The sequence below is a fragment of the Neophocaena asiaeorientalis genome, unplaced genomic scaffold (assembly GCF_003031525.2).
Source record: "Neophocaena asiaeorientalis asiaeorientalis breed wild unplaced genomic scaffold, Neophocaena_asiaeorientalis_V1.1 scaffold531, whole genome shotgun sequence".
In the NCBI taxonomy this organism is placed as follows: Eukaryota; Metazoa; Chordata; class Mammalia; order Artiodactyla; family Phocoenidae; genus Neophocaena; species Neophocaena asiaeorientalis.
Genome location: NW_020175542.1, coordinates 719,554 through 737,096, shown reverse-complemented (window position 1 = coordinate 737,096; position 17,543 = coordinate 719,554). Strand labels below are relative to the sequence as shown.

At 40.1% G+C, this 17,543-nt stretch overlaps 2 protein-coding genes across 3 annotated transcripts in view; one reads left to right on the top strand and one right to left on the bottom strand.

Annotated features, from left to right (window-relative positions):
• Positions 1 to 17,543, bottom strand: part of STK32A (serine/threonine kinase 32A) — a 115,651-nt gene that overhangs the window by 4,247 nt on the left and 93,861 nt on the right. Inside the window, exons 7-10 of the mRNA XM_024731398.1 lie at positions 14,821 to 14,918; positions 9,433 to 9,549; positions 6,925 to 7,050; positions 5,315 to 5,443 (exon numbers count right to left, since the gene is read on the bottom strand). Coding sequence (XP_024587166.1) covers positions 5,315 to 5,443; positions 6,925 to 7,050; positions 9,433 to 9,549; positions 14,821 to 14,918 — 470 coding nt within the window. The remainder of the gene's footprint in view (positions 1 to 5,314; positions 5,444 to 6,924; positions 7,051 to 9,432; positions 9,550 to 14,820; positions 14,919 to 17,543) is intronic.
• The window catches only part of PPP2R2B (protein phosphatase 2 regulatory subunit Bbeta), a 656,680-nt gene continuing 645,021 nt past the window's right edge, over positions 5,885 to 17,543 (top strand). For both annotated transcript variants that reach the window (XM_024731397.1, XM_024731396.1), the window contains exon 1: positions 5,885 to 6,016. The gene's annotated coding sequence lies outside the window, so the exon portion shown is untranslated. The remainder of the gene's footprint in view (positions 6,017 to 17,543) is intronic.

Below are 17,543 nucleotides of genomic sequence, written 5' to 3'. Positions count from 1 at the left end.
ACTAAATGCTGACCAGAGCACGTAGACTCCAGGCTGGTTGGAACCAGAGGGTTGAGATTCTCAAAACATCACCCTGTTCCCTCGCCACCAACCAATCAGAAGAAGGTCCATGAGCTGAACACGCATCCTAGGACCCTCTCTCCTAACACTGTCTTTAAAAAACCCTTGTCTGAAAGCCATCGGGGAGTTTGGGTCTTTTGAGCCCATCCCCTCCTCCCCTTTCACCTTGCTTGACCCCTGCAATAAACCTTTCTCTGCTCTAAACTCAAACATTTCCGTTTGTTTGACCTCACTGTGTGTCAGGCACACAAACTTGGGTTCAACAACAGTTCTGCTTGGATTTAACGAGTAGCCTACAAATATGCCCTCACGCTGAATTCGGATTGACTGTTCCCCTCAACTGCACTGGGGCTGATTATACTTCAGTTGTGGTGAGCAGCCTTCTTCAGTTGTGACTTTCTCACAGATTTGCAAAGCATTTGCTTTGCTGCTTCACTGTCTGGCTGTCAGTATCTCTAGATGACGTTTCCAACATAATCAGAAAATTTAACCTCAAAGAAATGACCATCACCAGGCCCAGTATAGTATCAGCCCCAGATCAAATGTTTTAAAAGTCTGTAACAAAATACTTCCAAATTACTTCTGATGACAAATATTCTTCTTGAAGGAAAAAATATCATTCATTCATTTTGTTTTTAAATCTAGGAATTAGAAAATACTAAGTCTTCAAGTACTAGAGAGTTTTTTTTTTTTTTTTACCTTTCCTGAACAAATAATTAAGTGTTGGGAGAGTAAACTATAAAAAGGAGAGGAAATTTTCAGAGAAGGGGTGGGGGGAAGCAAAACAAAGGAGAGAAAAGAGATTCTGCTACACCTCACTCTTATCCTCAAGTTGGGGTACCTGTAATGCTGGGGGTTTCCAGTATCAGTAGTAGGGGACATGAAGCTATGGGATAAACATGATCTGATAGAGCTCCTTGGAGCAGCAGCTTTACCCCAAGATTGTAGAACAAATATTTTTAACATTTAAATATTACATAAAAATATATAAAATATTACATAATGTCTTAACACATTTATATAATACTTTATATGTTTGGATAAACATGTTTATGTTTTATATATGTTTGTATTTTATACATATACATATACATATTTCTATATGTACGTATTATGTATGTGTTTATATTATAGACATAAAAATATATGTATAATATAAACATAAATAAATACATAAACATACAAAATGTTATATAAAGTTTAACATGAAGATATTTGAAATATTAACATTTTAAAATATTTTAACATTAAAAATCAAGATTATAATCACTAAAATGCAGAAGTTCACTCAAGTTCTTTTCTCCGTCATATAACTCTGTTTTATTTAAACAAAGATGTAAAGGGCACACTCAGATGAGTTTGTGATACGGCACTGCACCCTATGAGGCCCACCCTGGCCCTAAGGGCTCATGTGCCACATGTTCTTTTTCCTCTGCTTTAGTTGGAAAAGTTTAAGAAGTGCAGCTACATGGACAACTCAACAGCAGTAGGCAGAGTATGAGGGAGAGGAGTGGGGAGCAAACAGAATGGAGGAACGAATGAGTCTTAAGTGGTTGAGAAGAGAACTACTGATTAAAAAATGTTAGAATGTGCTTCTCAGGGATGACAGAGCAAACAGAGATTAGACTGGTGTAAGTAGAGATGGCATCAGAAATATCTGAAGGGCTTAGAGCAGGTGGAAATCTCAGGAGGCAGAAAAAGAGGACTTAGGTCATTTGCTTCCATAGCAGGCAGACTGGGTGTGTGTCAGTCTTTTTGGTTCTTTACTTTAAAGGGGCTGATGAGCAGAGAGGGTCAGTGGAGAACATCCTGGATGCAAAGAAACAACAGAGGCATCTACGTGAGCATAAACCAGAGTCATGGAAAAGAATGGAGTTAGAAGTCAGGAAGTCGAGTGGAAAAGTAAAACATAAAAAATGGCTAACTTTTTTTTTTTTAGGGTTAGCACTTTAATTTTTTTTGTTTCTGTTTTTTAATTTTTATTTTATACTGGACTATAGTTGATTTACAACGTTGTGTTAGTTTCGGGTGTACAGCAAAGTGATTCAGTTATACATATAGCTATTCTTTTTCAAATTTCTTTTCCCATTTAGGTTATTACAGAATATTGAGCAGAGTTCCCTGTGTTATACAGTAGGTCCTTATTAGTTATCTATTTTAGATGTAGTAGTGTGTATATGTCAATCCCAAACTCCCAATCCATCCCTCCCCCACTCCGTCTCCCCCTTAGCAGCCACAGGTCTGTTCTCTGTGAGTCTGTTTCTGTTTTGTAGATAAGTTCATTTGTGTCATATTTTAGATTCCACATATAAGTGATATCATATAGTATGTCTGTCTCTTTCTGACTTACTTTACTTAGTATGATAATCTCTAGGTCCATCCATGTTGCTGCAGATGGCATTATTTCATTCTTTTTTATGGCTGAGTAATATTCCATCGTGTATATGTACCACATCTTCTCTAACAACGGCTAGCATTTTGGCAGACATGTACTAATTGACTCAGAACAGTCTATGAAGTAGGTAGCAATACCAACTCCATTTTATAAATGAGGAAACAGAGATACAGGGGGGAAAGGAAAACTTTAGCGCTTTTACTTTATTTAATCACAGCCTGCATTCTACAGCTGTAGATGATAACAGTCACTGCATACCTGAATCACCTGAAGAACATCCTGATGCCCAGGCCACACCCCCAGATTCAGCTGAATGAATGAACAAGCATGATAATAATGTAAGGAGCTGCTAAAATTGACGCTCACATTTTAAAATCCTTGAATAGAGATAAAGTGCTACTTTGAGATTCACCATCTTTCTGATTCTTCTTTGAGGGAAGGCTACTCTTTGTTTTGAAACAAAATCCTTTTTATTTTTAAATGGAGGCTATAAGATTAGGAGAAACTAGAGCAAAATGATGGCACAGGCAGCTCCAAACCCCCAACCCTCAACAGAAACATCAGAAAAACAAACAAACTGTTAGGGCCAACACTGTCAGAACTCTGGAAAGCAAGCAAAGGTTTATAGCAACCAGACAAACACTGAATCAGGAAAAAAGCAACTTAAAAATGGTCCTGGTGTTTAAGGAAATCTCTATCAAAATATTATCTGAACACAAGCTAACATAACAAGAGACAGCAGTGGTGATGCATGACAAGGAATAGTCTTTTTGCAGAATAGTTTGTAAAAGTCACTCAAAGATGCAAGTACAGCCTTCAACAATCAAAAAACAGCAAACCCTAGAGAAGGAAGGGGAGAATCTGATTTCTGGAGTTACTGGATTGTAATAGTCAACTAGCAAGTTTTCAACAAAAATACCACAAGGTGTACAAAGAAACAAGAAAGTATGGCCCATTCAAAGAAACCAAATAAACTGACATAAATCATCCCTGAGGAAGCCCAGACATTGGACTTACTAGACAGAGACCCTAAAACAACTATTTTAGGTATGCTCAAATAGTCAAAGGAAACCATATGTTAGGCCACAAAACAGGTCTCAATAGACTTAAAAAGATTAAAATCATACAAAATATTTTCTCTGACCACAATGAATGAAGCTAGAAATCAAAAACAGAAGAACAACTGGAAAATTCACAAACGTGGAAATTAAACAACACATTCTTAAGCAACCGATGTGTCAAAAAATAAATCACAAGAATTAGGAAATATTTTGAGGTGAATGAAAACAAAAATACAACATGCCAAAACTTAAGAGATGCAGAGAAAGGCAGTGCTCAGAGGGAACTTTATAGCTGTAGATATCTACATTAATAAAGCAGAAATATCTGAAGGTCAAGAATGGCATAGTACAAGGGTTGGGGCGGGGGAAGTAGACAGATCATATAGAGCATGGAAGGCATGGCAAAAGTTACTCACAGATTGCTGTCGTCTCTAAAACTTTAGAAAACTTGTAATGAAGATGATGTCCTGTACTTGGCTACATTTGGGGGTCTGTTAACAGAGGAGCCTGCATAGACAAGCTTTCTAGGTACAAAGGAAGGAGCTGGCCTGGAGAAGCTGGTTGGTTATGATATGAAGAAGAACAGATCATTAGGAGGAAGATGGGTGAAGTAAAAAGCAAGAAGCAAGATGGGTTTGTGGGATAGCTAAGCATTCCTTGGAGGGCCCTAGAAAACACTTAAGGATGGGAATCTGGTAAGAGGCCAGTTCTGTGGACAAACAGGATGTGGACTTTGGTTAACTGACCGTTAAAGGGTATAGTAGCCCCTGAGGACTAGAGAAATTAGGGACATTGAAGATACTTATTTGTTTGAAGAGCTGTTTTCACCACAAGACTATGCAATCTTTGAGAACAGGGATGTCAGTGAATGCAGGAATAATATCTCATCTATATCTCTCTCCAGCGTTGAGCACAGAATGTGGCAGATAATAGGGATTCAATAAAAATAGCCTAAACAATTGGATAGGGGGAGGGATGGAGGGGTGGAGAGATGGAGGAATGGAGGGATGGAGAGATGCAGGGATGGAAGAATGGAGGGATGGAGAGATGCAGGGATGGAAGAATGCACGACCATTAGTTGAGTGGCTAGGGTGACGGGTGGATGAATGGATGGCCATTAGAGGCAAAATGAATGTTTGTTACTTTACCATCATTATAATACGCAGAACCACACGTATAAAATCCTACTGAGTCCCTGCAGGTTACTGTATTGAAATCTGACCTTGAACTCTGACAGAGGATAATACAGTTAGTTACAAAATTAATTTGACTCAGCCTGAATTCCAGCAATAGTGCTCACCCGTATAAGAGTTCTATCTTTTCTGTGAATAGATACTCCTTACTTCTGCTAGACCCTGATATCACAAGATTCTGGGTCTGGCAAAGAACAGACACCCCCGTCTAGGGTCTGCTGCTCCCAGTGAGTCCTTGGAGTGTGGCCCAAAACAGCCATGTGTGTACTTTAGAACCAGCCCATTTCCATCATTTTAGGGATGGTCACCTGACTTAGGCTTGGCCAATTAGATTTTCTCCCAGGAGATTGCAAAGTTTGAATTGAGAGCTGGGAGAGGGCAGTAAGGGAATCAAGTTAATGGCAGAAACCTAGGGAGGAAGTCCACCTGTGAAATGTTGCTGCCGGGACCCCCAGAGCTGCCCTTTCAGAAGCTGGGGTGTTCATCTCCGCCTCACATTCATGAAGCAGCCAGTTCTTGTGGGATGGCCGCCCACCAGAAGCTCTCCAAGGAATTGCAGCTGCCATGAAGATTCCCACGACCCTGGGTCTGAGGGGACTGCTTACCTGAGAGGAATCACATTTCCTCGTTTCCTTCTCCTTCTTGGCCAGGCGCTTTTTTTTCTTGTGAAGAGGCTTGGACTCCAAAATCATTTCTTCGAGCTCAAAGGTGGGGTCGCAATTCAGCCTGCCTTTCTGCAAGGAAGACGGGTTGACTCACTCCTTAGATACCTGTATTTTTCTAAAACTAGACCCAACCGGATAAGGAGAATAACACTCCCTCCTGCAGGAGCAGTCCAAGAATAACCAGCTCGGAGTTGCACTTGAAGTTTGAAATAACTTATTGCCAGCCTTGCTTTTCATGTTCTTTGATTTTGTATATTTTTCTAAACTCCCAAGGAGCCTTCCATGAGTTAGAAAGGAAATCCTATTATAATTATTTTTCTAAAGTTTGCCTTTGGGGCTGTTTCTTGAAGTGGGTTCAAGGGTAGATCAGAATCACCTGAGTTGATTCCCGGTTCCCCCCAACCAGACCTGGAGAATTAATGTTTCTGAAAACGAGGGCCAGGAAATTGCATGTTTAACGAGCTGCCCAGATGATTCAGATTCAATTAAGTCAGAGAAGTCTAGGTAGAAGGTCTCTCGAGGCAGCGCTCATTGCAGGGTGCGTGGCAGAGCAGAAACAACAGGAAAGGTGCCTAGATCTCCACGGCGTCACGCATCACCCACGGTGCAAGCGGCCCCTGCTGGACCCTGGAGGGTGGCCAGGTAGGACCCCACCCCCCCGCTGCTCCATGAGCTTGTTATTCTGCCAATCTGCCGACAACTGAATGTGTAAAATCAGGCTGTGGGGAGCGAGGGGAGTCAGAGCGCTCACTTGGCCCCTTGGCTGGAGCTTCTGGGTCTGGCTTTTACCAGCCGACTGCGGGAGGCCACAGATACCTTGGCCGGGTATAGACGGTGGGAATTACTTCGCTTTGGCTATTAGTCATTGTGAATATTGGTCCCAGCATAGAACTGCCAGAGGAAGAGGGGTGCATGGTAAAGATAAATACCCCACCCCATCCCCAGCAGCTGTCAGTCCTTTGACTCAGAACTCCTTGGATACAAATTTCTATATCTTTGGAATCAGAGAAAACTTTTTTTTTTAATTGGCAGATTCCCAGAAATGACTGTTTGTAGGATTAGGACTTCTTTCCACTAAAAGTAAGCCACAGGGGCTTCCCTGGTGGCGCAGTGGTTGAGAGTCTGCCTGCCGATGCAGGGGACACGGGTTCGTGCCTTGGTCTGGGAGGATCCCAAATGCCGCGGAGCGGCTGGGCCTGTGAGCCATGGCCGCTGAGCCTGCGCGTCCGGAGCCTGTGCCCCGCAACGGGAGAGGCCACAACAGTGAGAGGCCCGCGTAACGCAAAAAAAAAAAAAAAAAAAAGTAAGCCACAAAATGTGGTTAGGAGCTAGAACTCCCAACATAGATCTAGATTAGAATCCCAACCCAGCTATGTGACTTTGGTGGCCAATCTACCCTGTGTGTGCCTCCGTTTTCTCATCTGTAAAATAGAAATCTGGGCTGTCTTACAACATTGGCACGTTATCTAATGAGACCATGTGCATATCTGGCACACAGAGTTAATGTGCATTGAATGAGAGTTACTATAGGTTTGTTAAGATTGACTCACGTTAGGAATAAATCCTGGAATGAGCCTCTTCTGCAAAACTGCGTCCCAGTTCATATCATTCATATATGGGAAGTTTTGAACATCTGACAAATGGGAAAATCGTTGGTCTGGATTCGGTTCCAGTAGCTGCCAATGGAATACAAACACCAAGATCATGAGGAAGGGCAAAACTTGGAGTGCAAAAAATCATACAGATTCCCTATGAATATTTCCAAGTATAGGATTGAAGGAAAGAAGTAGTGTTCTCCTTTCTTAGCCCCATAAACAAATAATATAGATGAGTGGTCAGAATGAATTGTAAGTTGGTTTTTGTAAGTTGCAATGTGGTGAGTGAAAATAGCTTGTCCTACTGAGTCAAACTTATGTGTGATTACTGATTCCCCACCTTAGTAATGATGGGGAAGTTTGTTCTCTAAACCTCAGTTTACCCATCTGTAAAAAAGGGATAATAAGCTATTTCATAAGGTTTGCTATGATTAAATCAAGCCATGTATATAAAGTGACCAAGAGAAGGTCTGTTCTTCTTACGTGGAAAATGTACATTGGTTTTAACAAATGAAATTTATTTCACACTAGAAAATTTAGCAGTTTTTACCACTAATCAAAATAGACTGGGGTGACACAGATAAGATGTAACTAAGGTTGCTGTGATAGTTCTGGGTTTTATGAACTGGGATTAAAGAATTTTTCCCCTTTAACCACTCCAGAGCCAACATCATTTCAGTCCTGTGGCTCAAATGGAAAATAGCAGTTCCACTTGAGAATGGGCCTGGAGGTGACAGCCGTGGGTCATCAGTGTGCACTTTTGGGATAATAGGAACTAAGGAAAATTTGCTTATGGAAAATGACCCCCGCCCCCATTCTTTATGTTTGACATCACCAATGGCAATATCCCTATTCCAAAACAGAACACTGGACCCATAGACAAGAGACATAGGTTTTGAATTCTTAGCCCCTGAAGCTCTGTTCCTTGACCAGTTACAACCTGGGCAATTTTCTCTCTTCAGAAAAAAGCCAAGGTCCTCCTCTTAGGCTCCTCATTCTTTCTTTCACGTAATTATTCACTACACATGACTGAGCTCTCACTACAGCTGTCCTTAATCTTTCTGGTGAACACAGGCACCTTGAAAAGCTGAGGAAAACTGTGGACCTCATTAATTTAAATACCAAAGTCTACCACCTGTCATACTCTATGTTAAGTGCTGAGGACACCATGAACGAGTCAGACGTGGTCCTTCCCTCATGCAGCTTAAAGAACAATGGTCATTAACCCAAGAGTCACACACGTGCAATGTATAATTTAAAAGTGTGAAAAATAGGATGAAGGAAAGCTAGTGCTGTGTGATCTGAAAACAGAGGGAGGCTTCCAGAGGAGGTGATACGTGAGCTGAGGTCTAAAGCTGTGTTTCTCAAGCTATGCAGAAGGGCCAGTTATTTCTCTTTGTTTGTTTGGTTTAATTTCCAACCCACTGAAGTCAATATGTGGTGTTACTGTGTATGGCTGGTGTAGAACACCACACTGTGTGCAACTTGTGATTTGAGTTCAACATCACTGCATAGGCTTGGACCCTATTCAGTGAGTTGAGTCCACTGACCATGTGCTTTGAGGTATCAGAGGTATCAAGTTGCTATAAAAGTTTTAAAATACTTCCCTCAGTTTCTATACATGTTATGGACCTGTTGGAAGTAATTCATGGACTTGAACCAGTCAGTGAATCGCATTAGTAGTACTGACCTAAAGGAGGGAGCTGGAAGAGCTGGGGATGGGAGCAATGTTCTAGGCAATGAGACTAGCATGTGCAAAGGCCCTGTGGTTAGAGAATGATATATGAGGGTGAGGAGGGGGAGGGCAAAGAGGAGAGAAAAGAAGCTCAAAGCAGTTTTTAGTCAAAAGGGGGACAACAGTCCAAAATAAGACTTGAGGGGTAATTAGAACCTTTATACCATACAAATAATTTTGATCTTTATTCTAAGAACAATGGGAAGGCGGTAAACTTTGTATTGAACAGATCCCTATGGGGCATAGCAGAGAAGACAATGGAGTGTATAAAAGTGTACAGGGGCAAACCAGTGTAAAGGCAAGACTTGATGGCAGTAGGACTAGGAAGATAGATGGAGAGAAGTGACAGATCCAGAAGACATTTAAAAGGTCAAATATGAACATGGTGATGAACTGGGTATGTGGATGATGAATGATTTCTGGTTCTGGCTTATATTAGTGGGTGGACGGAGACGCCAGAGCAGGAACGCTGGAGAAAGTCCAGGAAATAATGAGTTCAAGAATTCCATTTGGCACATGGAGTTTGAGACGTCTTTGGGACATTTAAGAGGACACGTGTGTCGCCTTATTAATGAAGCCATGTATTTGAAAGCTCTTAGCTGCAAAACCCACTCTGGAAATGTATTTATCATGACTGCCTCCGATATTGTAACTTAACTTTTAACTTCAAACCAGAGCATGTGCTTCATTTTTATCACTTCCTTTTGTCATGCATTTGTCCTTCTTACCTTTTTAAGAAGTGACACCATTTCCTGTGACCAGGCAGAAGGGTAAGTCACAAGCGCCGTCTCAAACATGTGTGCAATTTCCTTGCTGGAAGTACTGGAGCGAATATGATACGGTCTCTTAAGGGAGAGAAGTAAGAGTCTTCATTTTTAAAGGGTAAAAGAAAAAATGTTCCTTTGCAAATGCTTCCAAGCTCAATTTTCAACTAGTAAAATCTAAATAGCATTTTCTAATCCCCTCCAGCCAATTGTTGTGTTGCCATATGCGTATGTGGTCCACGGTTGCCAGATTTCCTACTTTTAAAAAAGCGTACCAGAAATCTATACATCCTTGTGAAATCTTGGAATTTTTAAAAGTTGGTAACCCTCTGGGTCAAAGGAAACATTTCTGTGGGCTAAATCCACGTCTGAGATGTCAGTTTGGAACTGTTTTGTAAGGTTAACTAATGTAAGTATTTACCTAAAACACTGGACAAGCACTCAGTAAATGGAAATTTAAAAAATTGTTATTTAAGTGTTGATTATAAAGAGATTCAGAGTTTTGCCATACACACACCTCTTTTTACTTCTTCGAATCATAATGACTAAGCTCAGGTTAGAAGGTTACCCAGAAGACTTCAACCCCAGTTCCAAATGCTATGAGCTGCTAGTACTACGGAGTGGGGTGGAGAATTTTGTGATGAGGCAAAAGTATTTTTACCCCTGAGAGAACCAGATTCTTCTACAGTCCTAACTTGGGGGGAAAAGAAATTAAACAAAACGGTGGCTTTGTTATAATTTTCACAGATATCCACTAGAGGGCAGCCTTTACCTACATTGATTTCTCTTTCATAAAGGATTCACCCTGGGATTGTCTCTCTTTATGTGAAGTGAGCTACTTAAAGCTAGAGATTTTACCGTATTCACATTTTTGCCCATGGGACCTAGCACCTAGTGAGTGCTCATTACATGTTTGTTGAATGAACACAGTTTTCATATTAGATTAACCAACAATAGGACAGTGAATATGGATATGTACATTTATCAAGTGCCTGACTCTTTCGAGATAATGACTGTGGACCGATTTCTCCCAACTAAATTGGGAGAAATGGAGGAGTTTAATTTTTTCCTTGTTGTACATCATTACTAAAAGGTAACATAATGTAATTAAGTGTTGGAGCTCTGAAGGCAAAAGGATTTGAGCGCTAAACTGGGTCAGTCAATTTGAGTTTCAATTCCTTCATCTGTAAGATGAAGTTACTTCTGTAAAATGAACCACCTTAGGGGAGTGTGGGGAAAATTAAATCACATAATACATGTAAAGTTCTCAATAGAGTGGCTAATATATATTAGACATAATACAGGAGAGATATGATTATTGACATAAAGGATGGTGGCTATAAATGTAAATAATGAACAGCAAGATGAGTTATCAACAAAGGTGATGTGAAGGAAGGCTTGTCTATGCATGGCATGTCAACAGCAGTTACCCAGGGAACCAGGAAGTGCTAGGGGTTGACTCCCTAAAAGGGAGATTGCCCAAACTTTATTTTTTTAATGCAAGGTTTAAAAACCCCTGCCGCATATTTTCTTCCCTCAAGACTGAATAAAGGACCATAGTTAATTCATTTGTCTGAGTAATGATACAGTGGAAATAACCCTTGTAACTCAATATCAGAAAAAGAGTGCCGGGTACCTTATCAGCGTCATCAATGTTTATTGACTGTTTGCAAGCCAAGGGCACTGTGGGTCACTACATGTGATTCACTGCATGTTTACCATTAAGAGCTGGGGCAGGTTGGCACACCAAGTTTCCCGGGTTATATGTATGTGCACATATATTTTTTCTTTTTTCTAATTTTCTTTAATTCATTGATGTCTCGAAACCTGCTTTTGAGACATCTAAAAACAAAATGCTTTGATAAACTAATAAAGGAACTGACAAATGCCACAAGCAAATGGTTTAAGTATGTTGTGTTTTTTTTCATTTACTTTAGGCCATATGACTGAATGTAATATACATATATTTAAATCCTCATGCTCTGTCGACTTGTTCAAAATAGTCAAATTACCTTTGTCTTATACAGTAATGTATGTTTCTAGTTCCAAACTTTAAAATCCACATTAAGCCATCAACAACCAGAGCTTTATATTTATTCATTTACCAAATATTGATTGAATGCCTACCATGTCCTGCACCTCTGCTGGGCCCTGGGGATACAATGAAGACAGGACAGATGGGATTTCTACAGTGGTAGAGCCTACAGTCTACTCAGCAAAACCATAAATAATAAGAGAGACTGTATACACACACACACATCAATGGAATACATGCTATAAAGAAAAATTATAGTGTGCAATGACAGGATATAGCAGACAGTTTTAGGGCAGCATATAAATTAAGAATGAGAATGTAAAAAATAACCAAGGTGGAAAAGGTAAAACGTTAGATGGGACAAAGTGAGGTGTTGTGATTATAGTCTTATTTCAGGAGTACAAAAGCAAAAGAGCTGCAGCCAAGGGTGTACAATTAGTGCAAAACGACGTACTTCCCTATCATAAGCTAATACTATGGACAATACAAAATTAGAGAAGACGTGGACCTTGCCTTTACAATGGCAGTGCAAGCGGGGACGCAGAGAGATGACAAAGCAGCTTAAGGGCTACGGGACCATGGTCAGGACAAGATCAGACACCACAGGGAAGTTTCAGGCACATTTCCCTTTGAAGCATATATTGTTCTCTTAATCACAATTTGTAAATGTGGAGGAAATGATTGTTTAGCACCCTTCCTCTGTGGTTTAGTTGTGTTGCTAGTTGTAATTAAATGTTGGTATTTCATTTCTTCAGATTAGCTATATTTTGAAACATAATTACATGCAGGCTCCTTGGTGATTCTTTGTGAGAATGTGTCAGAATTGTTTTGTAGTGACTTGTTCCTCTGTACTTTCAACAAGCATTTGTTATGTACCTGTTGAAAGCTAAATATTGTGGATAATACTAAACTGTATAAAACACTGGCTCCACCTTTAATAAATTTAGTCTGATGATATAGAAGAGATTAAAACCATAAAAATAGATATATCTGGGGCTTCCCTGGTGGCACAGTGGTTGAGAGTCCGCCTGCCGATGCAGGGGACACGGGTTCGTGCCCCGGTCCGGGAGGATCCCACATGCCGCGGATCCCACATGCCGCGGAGCCGCTGGGCCCGTGAGCCATGGCCGCTGAGCCTGCGCGTCCGGAGCCTGTGCTCCGCAACGGGAGAGGCCACAACAGTGAGAGGCCCGCGTACCGCAAAAAAAAAAATAATAATAATAAGATATATCTGGAAAAATTTACAAGGGTGATACATTTGCGAAATGGATTTAATCCTAAAATGTAAAATAGATTTACGTGTTCTGATGTAGAAAGTTCTACATTTTATTTTAAGTGGAAAAAAAAAGTCTCAACAGGTTAAAGCATAATTCTCTTTTTACTGAAACAACAGTTAACTATGTATATGCGCATGTATGTGAAAACGTTATCCTTATAAAATCAGAAAAGGTTTGGAAGTAAATACAAGCTGTTAATTCTAGAAGATGAGATTGGAAGGTCAAATGAGTTTTTAATTTCTTAATTGAGAATTTTCTAAGTCTGTCCTTTCTTAGAAATGATCAATATACATGAGATATAAGGATTCTGTTCTACAATTAAGACACATCCTTAACTTTACTCAAACTTAATTTAGCAATTTCCAAACTTATTCAAAGAGTGATTTTTTTAAAAAAAAGACCAGGGCTTATCTTAGGAAATACCTTTATAGGCAAAGGAACAAGAGGAAAAGAGCTCCAAGGGATGCCTCGAGACAGGAGGGAGTCCAAAGAGTCTGAAGTGAGTTTGTGAAGAGTCAGGGTCATTCAAATTGAAGCAAAATCTGAAAAGTTATCATGGTTTTAACGGGCAAAGAATGCCAAGCTAAGGTGTCTGAAGAGTGTCGGGGAGGAGAGGGGTGGGTAAGGCAGGTGAAGGATGTGTGTGTGTGTGTGTGTGTGTGTGTGTGTGTGTGAATATATGAGGCATTAGGGAGTAACAGCATTTTTTTTCACATGAAAAGTTATATCTGTGCTTTACAAAAAAGAATCTGCATTCCCATGTTCATTGCAGCATTATTCACAATAGCCAAGGCACAGAAACAGCGTAAATATCCATCAACAGATGAATGAATAAAGATGTGTGTGTACATGATATACATATATATATTTATACACCCACATATATACGTATATTTATAATATATACTTATATATGGTATTATATATTTACACATCATATTAATTATATATGGATAAATTATAAATGAATAATGGAATATTATATATAACATATCTAATACATATTCATATACAATATATATGAATAATGGAATATTATTCAGCCATAAAAAAGGAGATCCTGCCATTTGCAGCAACATGGACAGAACTTGAGTCCAATACACAAACTGAAACAAGTCAGACAGAGAAGACAAATAACTGCATCGTATCACTTACACATGGAATCTTAAAAAAAAAAAATTCAAACACATAGAAACAGAGAGTAGAATAGTTGCCAGGGGTTGAGGGTGGGGAAAATAGGGAGAGGTTGGTAAAAGGGTACACACTTTCAGTTGTGAGCCGAATAAGATCTGAGGATCTAAGTGTAACATAGTCACTATAGCTGATAACCCCGAATTTATATACGTAGATATGAATTCAGCAACCTAACAGTAACTATGCTTCACCTTTCCTAAGCAGAAAACGAAAAGAAAAATGGATCTGCCAGTGTTAATACATTGTCAGTTACATCAAATCACAGGGAACTACCACGAGGTACAATAATATGGGAGGGAGAAAAAAAATCTTTTCTTAGCAAAATTCTTCCTAGGCATTTTCTTAGTTTAAGAAATGTTTCTTCTAAAAGGAAACTACTCTAATTAGCCATTGAACCCAGAACTCAAGAGGCAAATGGAAGACAGGAATCCAACAAGACAGGGCATGAATTGTGTTGTATTAATAATTCACACTGAATCAGAGCCCTGGACTCTGACTGCAAAATTATTTTCTTTAAACAAACAAATATATTTATATAAGATATGGAGTGACATGTACTGATTTTCCCTCTCTGGGAGTTAGTAATATCCCTATAATTCATTTAATTTTATCTGCATAATTTAATGTCAACTCACATGCTTGGCCCCATATGTAGGAGAGTGAATTAATTATGGGCGGAAATCCCAAGGGTTGTTACCAGCATCACATGGCATTGTTGCTTTCATCTCTGAAACAAACTACTTGACTTTTGGCAAAAAAAAAAAAAAAAAAAAAGAATCAATCCTTTCACTGTAAAAATGAAACTTGCTGGAAGAGTAACTGAAGAGAAATGTAATTCTACTGTACCCGGCCTCTCAACAGCTCATATGCTGTCACTCCCAGTGACCACCAGTCAACAGCAAAGGAATAACCTGCTTCTCTTCTGGAGTTGAACATCTCAGGTGCTGAAAAACACAGAAGAGTTAGGTCAGTTTTACTCCCTGAGACATTAACAAATCTATCTTCCCAACATGTTCCTCCAAAGGCGAATCACCAGGGAAAAGGGTACCAACACTTTTATGTGTGTTTATCATCCATTGCTAGATTGCTCACTGCAGGCAAAAGTTTCTAATTTTCTAGTCTTTCTCATTCATCACCAACACACACAGGCGTACACAGCCCTTAATGGACAAATTCTTCTCTGACTTAGAACATGCACCTATGAAAACTTGGATCCCATCAGGCCTCAAATGTGTGGCTGACTCTGAAAGCAGAAAGGCTGAGAAGAGGTTATATTCATTGTCTTGATTTGGAAGGGTTGTGATCAGGCCGTAAATTGGTATTACTGCTGCAGACATTGTTCAGAATTTAGCTGCAACTACATGGGATTGACTCTCCATCTCAGAGTCCTCTGGAAGAGGCAAAGGCAGCATTTGCAGCCTGTACTGGGGCTGAGGGAGAGGAGAAAGGGTGGGGCACTCTGAGAGAGACATGGTTTTCCATCACTTGTGGGGCATTTACCCTTTGTCCCATAGTTCTGTGAATTGGCTCCAGTGGAAGGCAGAACCTCAGTCAATCTTACCCCAGTGGAGACCCCTAGTTATGTGTTCTCTAACACACTGAGAACCTTCTACCTTCTACACACCCTTCCAAGAATGTACCTAACTCCCGAGGGATGGAGTGGGGAAAATGAAGTACAAAGCAAAGGCAGGTCTCTTCTCTGTTTGCTTGTCCAGTACCGAATCTGGCATCTAGTGTCACTCAACAGAAACTGGTTAAAAGAAGGAACAATACTGAATCAATCCATCAAGCCCTGGTTGCAAACATTAGCTGAAACCAGGCTGTGTGTGTTCACCAACTGCCTTCACCACTTATTGTGACCTTAAACGAGTCAGTGGGCTGAGCTTGAGAATCTTCACCAGCAAAATCAGAACAATGAGAAGGCAGTTCCTACAGAGGTGAGAAACTAAGTGAGATAATGATGCATGCCAAAATCTCAGCACAGTGTCTGGCACCTGGAAAGGACTCAAAAAGCTAGGCATTCTTCTAGAGAGGCAAACATCCATAATAATGGGAATTTTACCTAGCCAAAAGTTGCACACTTGACCCAAGCCTCTGGTAGTAAGGTGCTGGCTCTGGACAAAGGAAATTGGTGTGATGTGGGACCTGCATACAGGTTTGCCCTGCCTGGTGCACTCAATTTCAAGGAAAATCCTGTGGGCAACATCCAATTAGAGAGGTAGAATGTTGACATCCCAACGTCCAGGGTTGACCCAGACTATAAAAGCCTCCGTAGCGGAACTAAGGAAGCTTCATTCCCTGGTGGATTCACCTTTCATGCGTCACTGCATTCTTTCTGCAAGTCACAGCTCCCCATGCAATTTGGGAGATAATGGTCCTGAACCCACGGTGCTCCCACAGACTGGATGGAGTGGGCTATACTTCTGCTTTCCCTTATCAGTATCTCACAGCAAGTCATCTGTAGATGACGTAGTCCCTCCAGGTATCTCAGAGAAGCTGCAGAGAACTTTGAGGGTTAAACAGACAGCTGTGCTAAGAAATTATCCACCAGCATAAACATCACTCTGTGAAAGCTGTGTATTCTGTCGTCTTGGACCACCCTTGGAGTTTATACGAGTAGAATCCTCTTCTACTTACTGTTTTCCGGCATGAAGATACTTGAATATGCATTCATTCATTCAACAAATATTCATGCTATGCTAGGCATTAAGGAATTTTGGAAGAACACTAAGAAAAAACATGATGGCAACATACAAAAGCATAACAGATGGGTAATTCTTTGAGCCCTCAAAGAGCTGAAAAGTCAGGGCAGGGAGATGCTGAGGGCTTCCATCAACCCTGCAGGAGGACTCCTTGCTCCTGAGATGGTACAAGTAGAGGTGGAGAGGGACTAAGTTTCCTTCAAAAAAGACGTTGAGTATTTCATTTAGTTCTTAAACTATTTCCATACTTCCATTCAGAAAAGTAAATATAACATAAAAGAAAAATTAACAAGCATTTATAAGTAAATGGCCACGTAACCTTACCCAGGGCACAATATAGAATCTTGACTCCACCACTGGGTCCTGTCCTGTTTACAACCATAGAAGTAACCACTATCCTGAATTTCTGTCGGTAATTTTCTTCTTGCCTTTCTACATAGATTTACTACCTGCGTATGCATTTCTAAGCAACACCTTAGTTTTGCCTATTTTAATAATACATATGTTATATGTATGTTGTGTATATATATGTGTATATGACATTATATATAACAGATGTGTGTATAACATGTATATGTATTTGTGCATATATATAAGGTGTGTGTGTTAAATCTTACTGCTTGTTTTCTTCAGTGACTTGCTTTTCTTGTTCAACATTATGTGTATAAAATTTATCCAACTTGCTGCACATAGTTTGTTCACATTCAAAGCCATACGAATACACTGTCATTTACCTCCTTTCCTACTTTTAATAGCCATTTGGACTGTTTTCAATTTGGAGTATTTTGAGTAATGCTCTCATGAACATTCCTGCACATGTAAGATTCCTCTAAGTCCACACGTCTTTAGGTTACATTTCTGGGAGGG